This window comes from Vicia villosa, linkage group LG4 (genome assembly GCF_029867415.1).
Source record: "Vicia villosa cultivar HV-30 ecotype Madison, WI linkage group LG4, Vvil1.0, whole genome shotgun sequence".
NCBI classification, from domain to species: Eukaryota; Viridiplantae; Streptophyta; class Magnoliopsida; order Fabales; family Fabaceae; genus Vicia; species Vicia villosa.
In genome coordinates, this window is record NC_081183.1 from 187,689,933 (window position 1) to 187,711,324 (window position 21,392).

Here is a 21,392-nt window from a genome sequence, read left to right on the forward strand (position 1 = left end):
AAGTGGTTGCAATAGTTATTGGTATCAAACGATGTACCACAAATCAAATCCAATAAGATTTTATTGTGACAATCAAGTGGCATTACATTTTGCTGCCAACCTCCTATTTCATTCCTTTTGTATCTCATATAGGTTATATACATCTAATTAAAAGTATTTAAATCTGATCATTCTTATTAAAGTGCATTAAACTGAATAATTGAAATTGTTTTTGAATTGTACAATGTAAATTCTTTTGAGTAGATATTTCAAAGCTGCTAACATTTAATAATATATGTATGGTTAAATATAAAATTATAAAATTTAAAATGTACCCCATTTACTATTATTTTCAAAGTTGTTTGTGATTATAAAAATGTCATTAGTAAATGTATTTATATCATAATGATATGATAGTACTAATCATATCATACCATCATACATATCAATTACACTATAAATATTCTTTAATAGAGACAACAATTTAAGATTTGACCATTGACGATAAAATAAAATTTTATAATTTAAAAAATATAAAAATGTACAGTAATAAATAACAAACAATTAGTACTACACAAACAATATTGATCGTTAATCATTAGGTTATCTAATAAGAAACAAAATCAGAAACATCAATATATATGAACCATACATAATCTAATCTACACTTAGAATAGAATTAGAATCTCTATTCTACTTTTTACTCAAAAATAATCTCTACATCACTAAAAACTTGAAGACGTCCATTTATTTTCTTCCCATTCTCCGTCTTTTGTCTCCCAAAGAAAACACGTTTATGCTGCAAGCATAAAAATAAAAATAAAAATAAATTGTTTTAGTAAACTATTTTAAAAATACATAAAAAAAACAACTAAAATCAACTAAAAATTAAATAAAAAGATAAAGTGAAGACATTAAAACTTTCTTCAGTTGTGTCAGGATAAATTTGGTCAAATTATTATAAAACAAAACACACACATATGAAAAAAATCAGACCTTGAATCAAAAAAGAAAGAAAAAAATTAAAATAAAATAGAACATATTTATAGGGTTTTAGTTGTTACCGTATAATCGAAAATAAAAATTGATATTGGAGATGAAGGTTCAACATATCTGAAATAGGTGAATATATAAAAATAAATTGTAACTCAGACACGGAAAGGTTAAAAAACAAAACCTTTGTTGTAGTTACCAACGAAGGACCTGGAAAATAAAGAAGAGCAAAACAAACTTAAAATATATTTGTACCAAAAAATAAAAGAAAATAAAAGAAAATATTGAAATAGAGATCCAGTCTTCCTTTCTCTCAATCTCAACCATTCCATTACCATTGTAACCTTCTTTGACACTGAAAATATTTATCATCATCCATTTTCTCATCTTATTCTCCATCTTCATGAACCTCTACTAACATTAAAAATCTAGATTACAAATAGAAAAAATGATAGAGAAAATTACAGATCTAGAATACCTTGATCGGGAAGAACCATTATCTCAGTTAGCCATAAGTAGCATCCGACAACCTTTCTGAAACCATCGTGGTAGGAGGAAAATCATCGTCTAATGTCTTGGAAGAATCATGCAAAGATTAAAACCAACAGGCACATTTGCTTTCTTTCATTTCGTTTTAATTCTATTGTTAGATCTCAAAACTCATAAAGTAAAAGCTTTTAAGAAAGAAAACTCAAATCTTAAATGATAAAGAACAACGATGAGAGAGAGAGAGATGAACTTCAAATAAGGATGTGTTAGTACAAAGGAAAGGACCAAGTTGAAATGAAGAGACAAAAAAGATTTACTGAGTTGATGTTTCAGAAAAAAAGATTTGATCAAATAATAATAAAATATACAAACCTTGTATAGGAAGTGAAAAAAAACGTTGGAATAAGACATATGTATAATAGAGAAATGCTAGCAACACTCTCTTTTGAACACTCTCTCAAACACTTCCTCTTTTATTGTTGAAACATGTGTGGGGCCTACTATTTTATGTGATGTGTGGGGCCTACTATTTTATGTGGGACCTATTTTCAAAGTGAGGGGCCTACACATGATTAAACCAATAAAAAAGTGAGTGCTTGAGAGAGTGTTCAAAAGAGAGTGTTGCTAGCACCCCTCATGTATAGTATATTGGTCAGAGTGCATTAAATGCTTTGCACTTTTAATATGGAAACAAACATAATATAGTAAAAGAATTAGAACAATAAAGTTGTAAAATACTGTGTAGCTCAAAACCAATACAAGACTTGTTAGATATGTAAAAAATATGATGCAGAAAATTGTTGTGTTTTCAAGAAAGTTTTTTGTAGCTCTTCAAATCATGTGCAATGTGGAAATGAACAAAAAGAAAGAGAAGTGAAAATAAAAAGAAAGTTGGAAGCAGAGCCCATCCACGTGGCAAACTCTGGGAGCAGAGAGCTAAATTCGTAATTGACAGAACATTTGATTTTCTTATATTGTAGATAATGCACTGACAATGTAAAAATTAGTTTTACACTATCAATCAATGAAGACCATGAATTCCGCTATATCACAATTTTAATTTTAAATCCTCTAATGACTTGACAGTGTTCAATGCATATCTAATAAATTCTTGTTTTAAAAAGATTTATTTCAAAAATATTTTTTATAAAAAATATTTTAAATAACTTTAAGTTTAAGTGTTTTGTTTTTTTTCTAAAATTTTGACATAAAAAAAAGTTAAGAAAAGAGATAAAATACCTAAAATAAAGTTTTTTTAAAAATTATTTAAACTAATTGTTTATACTAATTATTTATGTATAATATTCTATCAATTGTTTATACTAAAGTTCTAGTCATAGTCATTGTGTTTATACTAAGGTTCAACAACCATCTATACCAACTATATTTGATTTATTAACATAACATTATATTTTCTCATAAACAAAAAAATGATGCGAGAAATTATGATTAATGAGTTATGAGAGAATTTGCTACATCTAACTGACCATGGTTTCATAAAAATAAAATAAAAAATGACCGAAAAAACAGGGGACAAGGGCAGAGTGGTCATAACGACAAGAAGAAGTCTTATTGAATTAAATATAAAGTACAAATGATATAGTAATTAATGAACGACTTCAACTTGACCCTGACCCCTCACCACTTCACCTTACTCACTACTACACCTCACCGGCCCCATCTCTCTCGCCGGCTAACTGTCACCGCTAACCGTAACCTCCGCCGGCGTGGCAATGTTAACAGCAAGATCACACTCACTCTCTTATCTCAACCACTTCTTAATGACGTTGCCATTTTTTCTTCTCATTTTCTGCTCTCTTCTTCATTCCTCTCTCGCCATCCGTCCTACTCACTCCGATCGCTTAGATTTCGAACTCACCAACTCCACCGACTCCAATGTCTCCCTCTCAACTCCTCGACAAGGCTCCTTCGCTGATATCATTGATCGAGCTCTTCAGCACGAGTTCACCGACAATGATGATCAAAACGAAGGTGATTACTTCTTCTCTTTACTTTCATTCTAGATTCCAAATTTCCAATTAGAACTATTTCAGCTTCATAAGATCTCGATTCTATCTGTTGAATGTTCGCGGTTTTGGTTTTATTTATATGTTATAGTGAAGTTCAGTTCAAGAATTTCGAAATCTGTTTTTAATGTTTAGCTTTATTAATTAACAGTGCCTGATTCGGGAGGTTTTAATAACAGTGTAGCAGAACAACAGGTTAGTCTTTGATTTCAACTAATCCATGATGGAAATAGCATAATACTATTTCGATTTTGTGTATGATCAATTTCTATTCAAATAATTTTAAGAAATAATCTTGCATTAACATTAGTTTTTATAATTTTTATAATAGTTTTCCTTATAAATTGAAACATCTCAAGTTATTAAGAAACTCTCTAGTTTAATTTCTATTTACGGTAAACACGGTCGCGGTCGCGGTCGCGTAAAGATTTTCATAATTTCGGTCGGTACAGGTGTTACGGCACTGGTAGCGGTTGTCGTGGTGTGAATTAACTACAATTTGTTCGTTCACATAAAAACGGCAAATAATGGTAATAGGTTGTCGATAACGCGCTATAGTGGTATAGCATAGCAGTTCAGGACCTCGGCGCTACGCTTTTGGCCTCCAAACTGTGGAACCTAAGTTACCCTTCTCTCTCTTCGCAAATCTGCTTCTTCCATTTTCTTCTCAACCTAAAAATTAGCAACGGCTAAAACTCAAGACTTGCTACATTAGTGTCTAACGGAGATGAGGAGTTAAGGTGGAAGAAGAAGAGTTTGAAGTTGAATCAAGTGATGAACAAGATGATAATAATGTGGTGGAACTTAGTAGTGAAAATGAGGCAGATGTGATTTACTCATTTTGTTTACGTTTAGGATTTGGTTTAGTCATTTTGAGTATATTTATCATTTGATTTTGATGAGAACTTATATTATGGTGTTGTTGGAATTTATGTATTTTGTTGCAACTTCTATTTTTAAAACATTATGTATGTTGTTGGAACTTATTTTAAGTATTTATGTATTCATGTTAAGTATTTACTTTGGTTTTTAAAGCTCACAATAGCAGTCATCCTGCTATCTGAGATTAACAACCTGGTATCAGTATTGGCAAATGCAACTACCGTTTTGTCGCGGCCATTTTTAAGGTCTCAGACCGTTTTTTAAAACCTTGTAATAACAAGCTTATGAGGATTTTTTTGTAAATGATGAAGAATAACTTATTTGAGTAAAGTAGCTCTTTTATAATTAGAAGCTAATCCTTTAGGTATTAATGAGAGATTATACACTATAAAGACATGAATGAGGCAATTTATTTTTTAAAGAAATGTATCATTTCATTTACTTCACATTATTGGAAGTTTCTACTTTAAAGCATTTAGTTAGTTGGAAATCTGGTTATGTTCTTCTATGAATATGCATTTATAGTACTTGTATACATTGCATTACATAATTTTCTCTGAGGGTGGTATTATGCTAAGTTACTCTTCTTGACTTGTCTGTGGATCAGGCTGTTCTGGAGACTGTGGCAAGAGTGACGCCGAACAAGAATGACACTAAAGATGAAAAGTAGTTACTTTGACATTTGTCTACAACTTGATTTGGTTGTCTGAGCATTTGATACATTTTTTTTAATATACAAGTTGAATGTGTTTTTCTAAACTTCCAGGTCATTTCAACTCCATCGTGTATTCAATAGAGGCGAGGACACGCCAATATTAATAGATCGGAAGGTGATACAGTTTGATATTTGGTTCGTTCTTTTTGCTGATATTCAGTTAAGTCTTGCAAATTTCATATGTGAAAATTGTGAATCTTTCAGGATAATGTATTTATCATTTCTAACTTTAAATCCAAGTATCCGGTGCTACAACTAGATTTAAGGTACTCTTCTATAGCTTGTTATGTTTTAAGCATAAGATGGGTTATATAAAAATGACAAATAGAACTTCTTTCATTGTTGCCTTATAGATTGATTTCAGACTTGGTAGTTGCTATTGTTTCAGCAACTTGTGGCGGTGTTGCTTTTGCTTTTGCTGGACAACCGGTATGAATATTCTTGTTCTAAGCTTCATTATTGAAAGAATGTAATTTTAGTATCTTTTTCATTATAGTTTCTGTTGGACCTCTTGTAGATGTAGAATTAGCTGAAAGTATTATATGGCAGGTCATTACTGGATATCTTCTAGCTGGCTCCATTGTTGGACCTGGAGGCTTTAACTTCATCAATGAAATGGTGCAGGTATCTGGATACAGCAATCAATTGCTTTTGTAATCTTTTATTCTTTTATCAAAAACAAATTGCTGCTTTCTTTTTGGTGTAGTTTTAGAGTTCAACTCAGTTGGATTTCATTTTTTGTAATCTTTTTTTACTCTGTAATGAAATCTAACACTTAGCTGCTTTTCTTGAAAGTTTTTTCCTATACTTCGTTCTGACCCCATTATGATACTTACTCAGTCCCATCAATCAATATTACATGCTCACCTGCTTGATTAACTTGTCTGACTACGTAGTACTTGTACTAAATGTTCTTTCTAACTTTAAATTCCCAAATATACTAGTTGTTACTGTTAAAATCCCTAAACTTTAGGAATCAACCATTTCTCAGCTCTAGAAACCCCAACCCATACTGTCTCCGCCTTCCCAACAAGGAAGTCCAAACATCATATGTTAGAAAGCCCTCTTTATCTCAATGTTTGTCTTACTCATTAGAGCTTGAGTCGCTCGATTGGTGTTTCAATGTTTGTGTCTTACAGAATAACTAACAGTTTCAGATATTAGTAACTTCAACTCTTCCACTTCTTCTCAAGCTTTATTTTAAAGATGTACAGTTGATCGTTTGAAGCCTCATCAAAAGTCATTGCTTGAACTTTCTCCCTAGGGTGGGGGACATAGTTAGGGAATGCAAGGCTGGTTTGGTGGCTGGGATGGGAGAGTGAAGTAGTGAAGTGATTCTCGGGTTCAATTCCCAACTCTGGCAAATACTAAAAAATTAACAATTAACATAGTAACACTGACCGTTTCAAAAAATAAAGAAGGTCATAGTTAAAAAAGGAAAGCTACTCAATTGAAAGAAAATAACAACAAATAGAAAATGGCCATAATTCGTAGATTTTAGGCATCCTAACTCTTAGAATTTGAGCTAGACCTAATTCAACCCCAAAATCTAGCTCCAGAGGTGACTATTTCCTGAGACATACAGACTATTTTTATTTCAATACACTGTCGCAACCAGAACATGTAATTTGAAAGGATCAGCGTGTTATTTTGCAATATCTTGATGGGAGTGGCTATGTAATTCATAATTAACTTATTCTGACTTGGCAAGACCTGTTGGGGTTTGAAAGGGCACAAGCTTATTTATCCTAGCCATCCGTTCAAATATGTAGGTGGAAACAGTGGCTCAATTTGGCGTAATATTTATTCTCTTTGCAATGGGCCTGGAGTTTTCCATGACAAAGGTTCACTTATTTTCTGTTTGCTTCTCTCTCTCTTTTTTTTTTTTTTTGGTTTAATGCTGCACTTGACTTTGATTACCTTATTTTCTGCTTGCAGCTTCGAGTTGTTCGGTCTGTTGCAGTTCTTGGAGGCTTACTTCAGATTTTTCTATTTATGTGCATGTGTGGTTTTACTGTATCGGTATGTTTAGAATTTTGATCCACTCTAATTCTGAGCTTTTGTTTGTTATTCTTCTTATTGCATTTTATGACTTAAAGTTAACTGAAAATGCAAATCACAAACAAGCCAAACAAGAAATCTTTGGATTATGCAGTGTATGTTTGAATTCCCGTTGCAAATGTATGTTTGTCTCCAAGCGTGTATACCCCATAGAAACTCAACTGTTGCTTTTGATCCAAATGATTTGGGTCGAAAAATCTGTTTGCATTTTTGCCAACTATAAACCAAACATGCACGCAGTTGTCCTGTCCTCTGCAGACATTCATGCCATTGCCGCGTATGAAAGACTTAGTTTCTACCTCATCTATTTATTGCATGATCTGTCTTCTTTGTCATTCTTAAATGTACAAAAAAAATACTGATTTTACTACCCAAAGAATAAGTTTCATCTTTTAAATTTTTAATTTAGAAGGCCTGATTGAATGAAGGTTTGTGCTTCATTAAGTAGATTTTGGAAAAACTGGATTCCATTTGAGGGTCCCAAGTATGACAAATTTAAAAGAAACGAAACCGCTATGTTGTGCTTGTAGTGGAAACAGTTTGACGGTATAATGCAGTATCATTTTTCAGTTCCTGCTCTCATTTTTCTCAATTTTCTTTCTGGATTTATGATCGAGGGATCTTTCTGTAGATGTATTCTCCTTCTTACTTTACAAGATCCATGACATTTGATGCCAATATAATGAAGACCAAATACGTCATGCCGTCATTTTAGTTAGATGTCTGTAACAAAATAGCCCATTAAGTATTTTTTGTACTAAGTCATTCCTTTTAGCATGCAAGTGTTTATGCCGATAGTCTTTGTTAAGAGTCTCACATCGAATAATATATGGCCTGAACATCTCTTTATAAGTAGGGGCAATCCTCACCCTACAAGCTGGTTTTGTAGGGATGCTTTTAGGTTTCCGCTATCGGACCACCCACCATTTATTTTCACGCTCCAGATAGGGGTGGGAATAGGCTAGGCTAGGCTAGGCTTTATAAGGCCCTGAGCCTGGCCTATGGCCTACTATAGGCTCGTTTTTTCAGCCTGGCCTGAAAGCCTATTTAAAAGCCTCTTTCTTATTAATGTTTTCAATTAATTCATATTACTTAAGAAGCCTTATAGGTCGCATATATATGAACATTTAGACCGACCTATTTAGAATTTTTTCTAATATATATGCATATATAGACCAATCTATTTAACAATTTTTCTAATATATATGCATATATAGGCCAACCTATTTAAACTAATTTTAATATATATGAAAATATAGGCCGGCCTACAAGGCTTTATAGGTTTTTTTAATAGCCTAGGCCTGGCCTATTTTATTAAATAGGCTTTTAAAAAAGCCCAAGCCTGACCTTTTTATCAAATCGGTCTGGCCTGGCCTGGCCTTAAGTAGGCTAGGCTATAGGCCCCTGTAGGCCGGCCTGACCTATTCCCACCCCTAGCTCCAGATGATGAGTTATGTCTAACCAAATTTCTTAATAGTCTTTTAACCACCATGTGCATCTAAAACAATGTTATAAGTAGAAATCGACATTAAAAACCTTAGATTGCAAACCACAGTAGGTTTTTGCCACAGGCTCCAATATTTAGATTGCAAACCACAGTAGGTTTTTGCCACAGGCTCCAATATAATATCAGCAGTTTAACCATGAATAAATGCAAACCCTAGACTTTTCCTCTTAGGGTTTTCCAAAATTTGTCATCTCTGTTGCAAATGAACCCTATATTTGATGAACCCTAACTTCAGAACACGAAGTTATGCTCCTAGGATGCGTTAAACACAATGTTCTTGCCATATCAGGGTTTTAACGGATACTTGAGCTTTATTTTGTAATAGAATAGAATGTAGTTGAAAGGCTAACGACATAAACATTTACAGACTTAAGGAACTATTAAAAAACCTTAGATTGCAAACCACAGTAGGTTTTGCCACAGGCTCCAATATAATATCAGCAGTTTAACCATGAATAAATGCAAACCCTAGACTTTTCCTCTTAGGGTTTTCCAAAATTTGTCATCTCTGTTGCAAATGAACCCTATATTTGATGAACCCTAACTTCAGAACACAAAGTTATACTCCTAGGATGCGTTAAACACAATGTTCTTGCCATATCAGGGTTTTAACGGATACTTGAGCTTTATTTTGTAATAGAATAGAATGTGGTTGAAAGACTAACGACATAAACATTTACAGACTTAAGGAACTATTAAAAAACCTCAGATTGCAAACCACTGTAGGTTTTTGCCACAGGCTCCAATATAATATCAGCAGTTTAACCATGAATAAATGCAAACCCTAGACTTTTCCTCTTAGGGTTTTCCAAAATTTGTCATCTCTGTTGCAAATGAACCCTATATTTGATGAACCCTAACTTCAGAACACGAAGTTATACTCCTAGGATGCGTTAAACACAGTGTTCTTGCCATATCAGGGTTTTAACGGATACTTGAGCTTTATTTTGTAATAGAATAGAATGTGGTTGAAAGGCTAACGACATAAACATTTACAGACTTAAGGAACTAACTTGTTTCAAAGGAAACTTAAATAACTAACTTGTTACAAATATCTAACTTAAGTATAATAAAAATTGAAGGTTACATAGATGGGGGAAAAGTAGTATTAAAATATATATGTACTCATTTCTTAAATTTGAAACTTAATGGTAGTAGTATGATAAACATAGTAACTTAATCAAGGCAGAAGACATGCTTCCATTTTGTTTCTTTTTCTTGATCTAATATGTCCTATATAATTTGATTGTTAAGTGTATTGCAGTTTTAATAGATATTTATGGAGGCAGTGTTTAATTTTAAATATCTTGTGCACTAGTGAACTTTTCCATATTATTCTCTGAATGCTGCAGTTCTGATTGTATGCAATTTTGCAGTTATGTGGTGGTAAAGCTTCTGAAGGGATATTTGTTGGTGCTTTCCTTTCTATGTCTTCAACAGCAGTGGTATGACATGACGACATAAGCAATCTGATTCTGTTTCATTTTAGGGCACATACACTGTTTATTGAACTTCCGTGCCGATATAAGCTTTTCTGTTTTTCACTTTTTCTTTTTCAGGTTTTGAAGTTTTTGATGGAAAAGAACACTACCAATGCGCTTCATGGACAAGTCACAATTGGGACCCTTATTTTACAGGTAATCATTCTTTGTTCAATATTTTTTTCAATATGGACAATAAATGCCTTCAACAAATGCTCTATTAAGACTTGTGAATTTTTACTTTTTTCTTCAAGGACTGTGCTGTTGGATTGCTCTTTGCATTGCTTCCAGTTTTGGGAGGAACCTCAGGTGTTTTTCAAGGAGTTATATCAATGACAAAGCTGTTAGTCTAGAATCTCACAAGTCTTTGGCTTGTACTGATATTATTTCATGAACATTTTCTCATAATTTATTCTTCTCATTCTCTCTTGGTCACCTTCCCAAAGAAAATTTAGTCAAGTTCATGCATTTTTTGTTAATAAGTTTTTCATAGAGTTATACTTAATTTTTATGTTTAAAAGTATAGTTTTTGATGTTTGTATTGCAATACAAAAGAATAAAGGTGAAATAACATGTGAACCAAAATGACTACAAATTGACACTATTTAAAAGAATATAGAGACATGCGTACTTCTGCAGCATCATGATAGGTAGTAAATGACGCGAAGATGCTTACATATCATTATAAATTCATAATAACTAGTGCTCAATGACACTACTTTGCTTATTACCACTCCCAATATGTCAAATGTGAGTTAGAAGTCTCAGAAGTAGATGTTGAGCAACATATTAGTGGAATGACCCATATATACGCCTTAGTAGTTTTGGGTTAGTACGTGGTGTCACATTTGATAGAAAGATTGTTAGTGAGTCAAGTATGAGTTAGAATATTGAATGTAAAAGTGGCTGTTGAGCAACATGTATGTGAGATGACCCGTATGTATAATGCCTTAATATTTTGGACTACAATGTGGTATTCAACTCACTTTTCTGGTTGTTCTTGGCCCAATGTGATGATCCTCCAGACTCCACCCATGACCCAACAACCACTTCAATTACTTTGGTTATGATAAACTCTAATACTTTGAATTGCATTTTAGGCAGAATTTTTTTCAGCTTAGATGCGGTTAGCTGTGATACTCAGTCAAATGCACCTCTTATCCTTGCGTTCATTTGAAGATTTAACTGACATACAGCCATATACTGTAGAGTTCTTTTTATCTAATATGCAACATGATACTGATACTCCTTTCCTAATCCAGGTTGGTGACATTGATTGCATTTCTCTCTATTCTTTCGATATTGTCTCGCACTTGCCTTCCGTGGTTTCTTAAACTGATGATAAGCCTATCATCACAGGTTAATATCATTATCCCTCTTTAATGAGACATCCCACCCATGGAAGAATTTTTTTTTTTTAATTGGAAATTTGTAGTTTGGTTCTTAGTTGTTTACATCTTATGGCAATTCATTTTTGTCAGACTGTTTTTTTATGGTTGAATAAAAACCATATCTGTGCAGACAAATGAACTCTATCAGCTGGCGTCTGTTGCATTCTGCTTGCTTGTAGCCTGGGTTTGTTCTTATCCTTATTTTTCACATGCCTGAATTCTGTATTTCTCTTTGTAATGCTTTACTTTTCATTTGTTCTTACAAAGCAGAAAAGATGATCTTCTATTGTTCATTCGCTGTACTTCATCCTATTGTCAAAGGGTCTCGGCTGTAAATTACATACTCCTGTGTGTGTGTGTGCAAGCTTGTCGTGCTTTGTTTTTCTATTTTTATGTTTAAAATGCCTTTGGAACCATTTCTTTGGCATGACTTACACATCTATGTCACTCATAATTATCTTCAAATAGTATATGTTGTTCTGCTGCTTGATTACCTTACTGTTACTTGTCGAGCACTACTTTTTTTAACTGATTGCATTTGTATATTTTCAGTCTAGCGATAAGCTGGGATTAAGTCTAGAGCTAGGTTCCTTTGCTGCAGGAGTGATGATTGCAACCACTGATCTAGCTCAACATACACTAGAGCAAGTGAGTTTTCATACCGGAATTGGAAAATGCATGTGGGGCGAACATAAAACACACATATCAATTGATTGTTGAATGTTGACATGCATTGATGTAACTTGTATCTATTCAGATAAATGTTGACATGCATTGTTCAGAGCATATTTCATGATCCAATTTTTCTGTATCCTTAATTAAAATGTTTGATTTGATAACAAGATAAGTTTATGGAAAAAAATTAACAATTATTCACATTTTTTTTGTAGGTTGAACCTATTTGCAATCTTTTTGCTGCTCTTTTCCTTGCCAGCATTGGAATGCTGATTCATGTACATTTTCTTTGGAACCATGTTGATATTTTGGTAGCATCAGTAATTTTGGTGATTGTAATTAAAACAATCATAATTGCTTCAGTTGTAAAAGGATTTGGTTACAATAACAAGACTTCAGTACTTGTAAGTGTTATTTCATAATTTGAATTTAGAAGTTTATAGTGCTGTTTATTATATTCTTTTAATGATTGAGGTTCCTGAATTCATATATTTATAGGTGGGAATGTCCATGGCACAGATAGGGGAATTTGCTTTTGTTCTTCTCAGTCGTGCTTCAAATCTTCATCTAGTTGAGGTTAGTGACAGAATGAGTTTTTTTTTTTGTTGAAACGGACAGAATGGGTTTTTGTAATGATGGTACATTGGTAATTATGTGTTCAGTTGCTTGACCTAAACAAGACCATTCCGCCGTGTGTTCTTGTTGCATAGAATGGATTAAGATGACTTACTGGCTTTTGATCTATAAATATAGATACTTCTCAAAAATTTATTGTAAAATAAAATATTATTTACTTTATTAAAAAATCTTTGTCATTTAACTGTTTTTGGGTTGAGAATTTTTTTTGAACTAAATAAATATTAAGTTAAAATTGAGCATGACTGGTTGAGCCTAAAAAATTCGAATAATACAAGACTTAATATTGGCAGACTAAGATTGAGTGGCTTCTGAGCTGAAGGTAAACTGAAAGAATAGTTTTTTTTTTTTGCTGAGCTAAGCTTGAACTAAGCTAGCCCAGTCCAACTCAGTTCCAGGTTCCGGCTTTACCTTGGAATTGGGGTGATATAGCTTGAAAGTTAAGCTTAAATTTGAAAGTATAAGCAGCCTTTATCGATTCTGATATTTGAGTAATTACAGGGTAAACTATATCTGCTGCTTCTTGGGACCACAGCTCTTAGTCTGGTGAGAAATTGTTCATATCTGAATTAACAGTTTCTAGGTTCCATAGCTGACCGGTCTTTATAGCTTTCTTCTTGGTCTTTGATCCATTATGAATGATCAAGAACAAAATTTGTTTATTTTTATCAGGGGAGTTCCGATTTATGCTTTGTCATTTATGCAGGTGACGACTCCTTTACTTTTCAAGCTGATTCCTGCTGTAGTGCATCTTGGTGTGCTATTGAAGTGGTTTTCTCCCGACAGTACAGTAGAGGTAGTTACCTGTCATTTAGTTAATTTCCTTTGCCTGATTCTTTTGTTTTGTTACTCTGAAGCTCTGTTGATTTTGTTGTCTAAGCATAGATTGGATATAAGGTAGATATCCTCGTCCGCTCAGATAGTGGTAAGCAGCGAATAATTTTGATGGATCAAGAAGCTCACGATTGTTAATCATTGGCATTGCATTACACCAACGAGTTTCTGTTTTCGCGCGTCACTACTTTTCGACAGGGTTATGGGTGCAAGTCCATCGTCTCAACATGTTCCATGATGGATACTTGCATACCAAACTGACACAAATACTAACCAATGCATCTTTTCCGAAACCCCATTGAAGCAAAGAGCAGGGGAGGGGATTGATATAAGAATAAAGAAAACTAGCAAGAACAACAATGATGCTGTGGAAGATATTCATTCCATAACTTCACTTTACATTTTTTTTCCCTCGTACACAGGCCAGTGGCGTCTATGCTTATCTGTTTTTTATTGTGTTTTGCTGTATATATTTTGTTGTATACTATATATTTTAATTTAATTCATTTGTTTTAGTTTTAATATTCTTGTCTTATGTTTTATAAATGTAAATTTGAGTTTAAAAAAAAAGGTTAAGTGTTGTTAAGGACAAATTTGAAAGAGAAAACTGTCACAATCTTAATTAATGTGACACTTTCCTATGAAGGCTAAAGCAGTTTGTATTTTTGTTTTGGATAGAACAGTTGATCCTTAGATAGGTGTGTATTAAGTAGTTTATAAAATAAAAAAAATACATTTGAAATTACAAGTCATTTTATAATATAAAAAGATATTAATATTAATTATTGGTTTTGTTAAGTAACTCATAATTTTTCTTTTATCATAACAAATTAACCCTATTTTTTTTCAAATAATAATGATTTACAACTTTTTTTTTAAACCAAACATCAGATAGATTAAGAAGGGGCTACAACAGCCATGCTTACAGAGTTGTCCTCTAGAAGAGGAATATGACCAATTCAAGTTCTAGAGTCTAAAGACTTGCCCATTTAATCCAGTGATGAGCATCGGTATTACACTTCTATTGAAATACAAAGGAGTTGCGGAGCTAAACTCACCTAAGAGTTTTACAATCACTTACAATTGGGTCCAGAGGCCAGAGCAACAGAGAAACTATTGCCATTAATACAATCCACAGTAACCATTGCATCCGACTGGAATAAGACATTATCTAATTTTAACTCCTTGGCTAGCTGCACTGCCCACATGATTCTAAGGAATTCAGTTGTACTAGCATCAGCAAATTTTGTTAGTCTCTTGCAGCAAGCGATGAAAATATACAGTAGAAGTTTTAATAACACAACTCAAAGAAACCACACCATCATCGAAACATCCAGCATCGGATTGGACAATCCAAAAACCACTCAAAGAAGCCTTAAACTGCGTCACATACACCTTTTGCAAGCCTGGCTTAACTGACCCTGTTGAATTCCAAAATAGAGTCTTAGATATCCTGGGCAATAACTCGGGGATTTGGCACCCCTCCTGCTTGTACACTAAAGATTTCCTAGCGTGCCAAATTTTTCAGAATCTCGAAAAGGTTCATAATGATTTGGCGTACTTAACAGCTAACAAATTGATTCTTTACAATGGACAACTAAAAGATTTGAAGGGGTGTTCGACACGGAAAGCTCTTCAAGAGAGGTAGTTAAGGTTGTAGAGGAGGTTTCAATGGTAAATAACATTTAAGAGGCAGTTCAGTTCAGGGACTCAAGAGACGTGGAAACATATCAGAAAACCGAAGTTCACGTAATAGGATACATATTGAGTTTTAGGGTAGTAATCGACTAATCGTTATCGACGGTATCTGATGTTTTGTATATAAGTCGATTTCAGTTATGTGATCAAAGTTTATAAATTCTACCATTAATCCGTATAGAACTCAAAGTACCAAAGTCACAGAGAAACGAGTTTGTGAGCAAACATGTATGAATTTACATCCCTTTTATAATTCTTAAATCCAAACATTCAATTTATTTTAATTGTATTCGTGTTTGTTGATTATTTTATTCCGTCGAACAATTCTACATTGTTCTTATTTAAATTTCTATCCAAATGCTATATATTTAAATTTCAACACTCAAGCACAAACACTTTTCTTTAACCTATTTTGCACAAGTTATTCATAAGATTTTTTCGATTTTAATCCCTTAATACTACAACATTTTTAGTCTACGACAATGCTACACTTTGGAGAGGTAAAAAAATTGTTCTCGTAGAGTTTATTAGACAACAAATTTTATATTCCATTGCAGTAGTAGATATATTTTTTGCAATTTTTATCACATGATTCCTAACCGTTGCATAAAAAGAGATTCCGAAATTCCGTTTAACTGATTTTTAATCCATTTTTCATCCAACTGATTCCAATCTTGATGAAATCAAATCTTGTGCAATGAAGACCCTTGCGGAACGATCAATAGCAGAAAAAGAGATTCCAAAATTCTGGTTAACTGATTTTTCATCCATTTTCTGCAATTTCTCTTCTACAACTCCCTCTTGATTCAATATATCAAAATTTTCCAACGATTCTGAAGGTTGAAATTCATTCATAGCAATATCACAATTGCTATTTTGTACTTTGATTTTCTGCGGCGCAACATCCTTGTTCACAGAAAAGACTGCTAGATCTTAAAGCTTGAAATTCTTGAAAATTGAAGAATGTGTATGCTTAGATAATCGGCGACGATGAACAAAACATACGTTGTGTGTTACTTGGTGAATTTGTACCTGATGGTTGCGGTTGAAGCATGGAAATTTCTGTTTCACAGAACTTGAATCCATGGCAGCTCAAGGGTCAAAGTCTCTTGAGTATACAGACTAAGAATAGTCACTCAAGGAACAATCAATAGAAATTGATTAAATTGTACTTACATGATTGCTTCTAATAAGCAGAATCTTCTTTATTTTTCTTTCTCTTCACGATTTATCATTTTTTCTGTTTAGCTTCAACTTTCATAAATTTGCAACAACTTTCGCTTGCTTTGGATACTTGAGCTTCAGCTTGAGCAACATTTCGCTTTGCTACATTTCTTCTGAAGTTTTAATCTTCTTTTATAGCCTTCAGAGAAAGAGACGTTGTGAGGATAGGAGAGTCTTTTCTAAAAGCCAACAATTACTTTCCAACCGATATTATCAAGTGTAGATGTTGGATAGTACAACATGTTTGTTCATTTTCACGTAGCTTGTAGCTTTAACATAGAAGACAACTTTTGAATAGTACGAACGTATTGGGAATAGTGGAGTTGTTCAAGCATACCGTTGTACTAAATCTTCTTGAGAAAGTTTCTTGATCTTATCTTCAAATGATGTACTTCTGAACTGAAATAGTAATCTTGGAATATATCAACTTCTTATCTTTGTGCTTCTGATGATTTATCTGATGAGTAGTTCGGAAACTACTTTGTTATCTGAAGTACGACGCAAAACTTCCTAGAACAAATTTGTATGTGAAGTAAGATAACCAATTTGAGAAGTGAGAAAGAAACCATGTATCTTTACATGCAATAGTGTCAGAGTCTTTCAGAAAAGAACAATGTCTTCAGATATTAATGCAACAACGTATCTGAGTAACACGTCTTGATATCTGAACTTTGAGTCATGACAACTAATCCGTAATTCTGAATTTGACTTTTATCAGCTAATCTTGACTATGTCATCAGAGTTGAAAGCAACACCTTATCTGACGAACATATCTTGACATCTGATCTTTGAAACAACAGTTTGTATCTGATGTAGACTTTGTTTTTTGATCTTTAGATACTTGAGATTTCTGAAGCAGTAACTTATAGAGAAGTACACATAAGATCCTTATTCTGATTAACATTCAGTATTCTTTTAGAACTACTGATGTTTCTTCAGAAGTAGAAGAGAGAGTCTTTCTGACGACAACATATCTGATGATTCTTTAGACAACAATCCTGAATCACAAAGAGCTTCTAATCTACACACTCAAGAAAAAATTAGAAACAAAATTATTTACATATGAAATATATGTATTGTTATCATCAAAACTTTGAGATAAAGTGAATAACCAAATCTTGTTCTAACAATATCTATGCTTCCTAGAATTTTTACATTGTCTTTACTGACACTCATAGTTCAAAAAAGGAACTATCATAGTCTACAAAAGGAGTAGTATACTTCAACTGAAGTTAAATAACTCCAATTCCACATGTAAGAAATCAGGATGAAAACTTATAGTGCAACATCCATGTTGGCAGAAAGATTTTCTACCACCGACATAATCTCACAATACACTTTATATCATGTCAATCGATGCTCCTGTGCTAATCCGCTAGAAATAGCTCATCCTCATTCTTTACATGCTCAGACCTTACACATTTCCAACATCTCAAAATTATTTTATTATTTTTCTTCACATAAAGTCTTCCTCTAACTACTAACACCGAGTTTGATGAATTATTATCCCTAATCTTCAATCTTCTGTTTTCATAAATAAGTTTACTATCAAATTTTTCAAAGTTAAAATTTTCATTCTCATACATCAACCCAAGATTAATATGCTCATAAATATCAAAGCTTTATCTCCATCATCAATCACATCTTTTATTTAAATTTTTCACTAGATAAAACTGAATCTTTCATCAAAATTTCTCTAACTCAACCTCATTTCACTTAATATTTTTGACATTGTAGACAAAACATTTTTCAACGAACATTTCAAAAGTATAAAAATTATTTTATAATGTAAAAAATTAGATAAAACTGTAATCATAAAACATACCGATAACTTATACACCATCAAACTTGAACTCATGATACCATTTATTTACAAAAACAAACACAAAAATATTTTTTTAAAATAACCAAGTTTTTTTTAAAAAAATTTACTCCAATAACCAATATTTCACATTAATTTCCAAACTAATCATATTTCGAACAAAAAAAATTAAGTCAAAATGAAAGCTGTCAATATTGTTGGCGCATGCACCTAACTTTACACTAAGGCATCATGGCCTTTGGCGTAGTGTTGTCATGCCAATCCTGTTGAGAAATGCTTTGAAAATTTAATAGCAGGCACCATCACCCCTTACAAAAAATAACATGCATGCGTCAGAGGTAGTTGTTCTGGACTGGACCAAGGTTAGGCCCACTATGATTTTCGGTCCAATAAACCTCAGAGGCCCACGTTCCTCCTCGGCCCTCCTACGCACTTAGGATGCCCATCTCAGACATGCTCGGCTGTCCTATATCCCCGGAGCATATGACACCCGACATGCTCGGCACTGACGACCCCGCAAACACCTTCGTTGCCGAGGACCCTGCTCCGCGCAGTGGTCCTTCACACCCAATCCTCCGAATACTACGGAGTCCACGTGGCCCCTATAAGACCGCGTCTCCCTTGGATTCCGGAGCGGTTAACCGGGACAGAGGGCATCACGCACCTCCGATATTTCCGCCTAGGAAACCTGGCAGTCTCCTAGTTGGGCTTGGAAATCCAGTCCACTAGCGTGATCATGGCCCAGCGCTGGGGGCTATAAATACCCTCTCTCAGTAGAGGGTCAGGTATTCAATTCTTACTCACTCTTAGCTAGTACTTGCGCTCCTTTGCTCGTCAACTTACTTTGGCATTGGAGTACCTTGCAGGTACACCCCCCCTTCTCCTTCCTAGAAGATCCAGTCCGAGCAGCCTACGACGATTCTTCTGATCAGGTACGATCAGTGGCGCCGTCTGTGGGAAACTTGCTTCCCCATCTTTAACAAACAAAGATCAAAGCTAATCATCTCCAATCGTCATGGCTGACAACAACAACAACATCCCAAGCGCTGACCCTTTCCTCCTTCACGAGCTGATCGAGGAATCCTCCCGCGAGCTAGCTAATCGTCGTCGGGGGGATCGTCGGCAACAAAGGTCCGGGCATATAACCCAGGACACTCAGCTGCTGCAGGTCCTACAACAGGTCCAGAATGTTGACCAAGTTCCTCCAGAGGGTCACGTTCAGAACGGCGAGCAGATCCGAACGACCAACGGGCCGGAACATGCCCAGAATGTGAATGAGACCGACCTCCGAGACGGGCAACATGCTTCCTCATTCACCCACACCTCCGAGAGGCAGAGAACCCGTCATGGAGACGACGAGGAGCCACTCAACATTCCCGAGGACACTGACCCCATCACCGTCCGCTTGCTCAAAGAAATACAATTGACGAATAGCCTCCTCAGAATCCAGGACGACCGAATTCACGAACTGGAAAGACAGCGACGACGTCGCCCCTCTCCGCGGAGGCGCCACAGGTCTCGCTCCTATTCCTCCTCGCGATCACCGCCGAGAAGATACCGTCGGCGATCTCCATCCTCTTCAAGGTCTCCCCCGAGAAGACATCGCCGCCGGAGGACCCGTTCCCGTTCTCCACCCAGAAAGAACAGGAAGAACCAGAAACCTGAAGCCGCTGAACAAAGGAGCCCCTCCCCCGAACAGGGCCGTCGGGGCCCCTCCAAGGCTGCGTTGGGTGACGACCAAGATGATTCCCGACGAAACAGGCACTACCGTTCACCAGGACCGAGCGACGAGGAAGACTTCCGCAGCCCCTTGTCCGCCAATATCCGAAGAGCTCACCTCCCTCGGGGGATGGAAAAACCGCCAGTATTGGACCAATACGACGGGACCACTGACCCCGACGACCATATTCGGAGCATCGAAGCGGTCATGGACTATCACGTCGTCAGAGGCTCGATCAAGTGCCGCATTTTCCCGACCACCCTCAGGAAGGGAGCGATGAATTGGTACAGGAACCTCCCTCCGAACTCCATCCACTCCTGGACCGAGCTCAAAGAACTCTTCTTGAGCCACTTCACAGCCTCCCGACGACAACCGAAATCGGAAGCCAATCTCGAGGCCGTGGTACAAGGACCCAACGAACCTCTTCGGGATTACCTTGAAAGATTCAACAAGGAGGCCGTCCAAGTGCAGACGGCCGACTACATGAAGAGGTACATCTTGGAGCGAGGACTTCTTCCCGGCAGTGACTTCAAGAAGGCCATCAAGATTGAGGAGGTGCACTCGATGAATGCCCTCCTTCGCAAAGCAAAGGCATTCATCGACTTTGAAGAAGCCGAGGCAGCCGCGATCAAAGCCTCGAGGGGCAGTAATGCCGCTCGCAGCTCAAACCTCGAGGATCCAGGGTCACGCCGAGGACAAGACAAAAGAAGGGACGACAGGTCCCGAGATGTCAAAGAACGGCGAGGACCGGCAGGGCGTTTCAACGACTACACTCCTTTGAACACCTCCCGGGAGAGAATCCTGGCCGACTGCCAGAACGCCGAATTCAAAAAATCCAACATCAGGCCCCCGAAGTCAAATCCTACAAGACCGGGGACGGACAAGTCCAAGTACTGGAAGTACCACAAGAGTCACGGGCACTTGACCGACGAATGCATACATCTCAAAGATGCCATAGAGACCCTGATCAAAGAGGGCCACCTGGCAAAATATACCAAGAAGGGAGAACCCTCCAGAAGAGACATCCCTCGAAACTCTGACGAGGGGAACTCACCAGATAGCAGACCGCTTCAAGTCGCGTTGTCCGTGACCCGACCAGAAGACTTCATCCCTTCACTCGGCGTGACGACCGCCCTCAGCACCTGGGAACATTTCCCCACCGCAATGGTCATCTCCAACGGCGGCGACCCCGGCTCCCTCACCGTCAGTTCAGTCAAGAGAAAGTTCGACGAGCTACTCAGCGCCAACGCCGACCTCG

General features: G+C 35.8%; 1 protein-coding gene and 1 long non-coding RNA gene across 3 annotated transcripts; one reads left to right on the plus strand and one right to left on the minus strand.

The window, feature by feature from the left end:
- Window positions 1-590: 590 nt before the first annotated feature.
- Window positions 591-1,766, minus strand: LOC131600562 (uncharacterized). Of its 2 annotated transcripts, XR_009283200.1 has the most exons (4): window positions 1,451-1,766; window positions 1,308-1,400; window positions 1,157-1,182; window positions 591-778 (listed from the first exon to the last, which is right to left on the minus strand). It is a non-coding gene; the product is annotated as an uncharacterized LOC131600562 (long non-coding RNA). The 2 variants fall into 2 exon arrangements; XR_009283199.1 differs by lacking the exons at window positions 1,157-1,182; window positions 1,308-1,400.
- A 1,288-nt stretch (window positions 1,767-3,054) lies between these two features.
- Window positions 3,055-14,192, plus strand: LOC131596416 (K(+) efflux antiporter 6). Its single transcript, XM_058869060.1, has 20 exons — window positions 3,055-3,453; window positions 3,640-3,683; window positions 4,978-5,036; window positions 5,137-5,200; window positions 5,290-5,351; window positions 5,439-5,514; window positions 5,635-5,709; window positions 6,858-6,929; window positions 7,024-7,107; window positions 10,030-10,098; window positions 10,213-10,290; window positions 10,389-10,477; window positions 11,397-11,493; window positions 11,656-11,709; window positions 12,078-12,173; window positions 12,416-12,604; window positions 12,699-12,776; window positions 13,338-13,382; window positions 13,543-13,632; window positions 13,722-14,192. The coding sequence occupies exons 1-20, from the start codon at window positions 3,195-3,197 to the stop codon at window positions 13,806-13,808; spliced, it is 1,767 nt and encodes a 588-aa protein (XP_058725043.1). The 5' UTR covers window positions 3,055-3,194; the 3' UTR covers window positions 13,809-14,192.
- The last annotated feature ends 7,200 nt before the right edge of the window (window positions 14,193-21,392 follow it).

Coding starts and splice junctions, on each gene's coding strand:
- LOC131596416 (XM_058869060.1), top strand. CDS start 3,195: ATGTTAACAGCAAGATCACACTCACTCTCTTATCTCAACCACTTCTTA. Junction 12,174..12,415: donor CTCAACATACACTAGAGCAA/GTGAGTTTTCAT, acceptor TTTTTTTTGTAG/GTTGAACCTATTTGCAATCT. Junction 13,633..13,721: donor CTCCCGACAGTACAGTAGAG/GTAGTTACCTGT, acceptor GTCTAAGCATAG/ATTGGATATAAGGTAGATAT.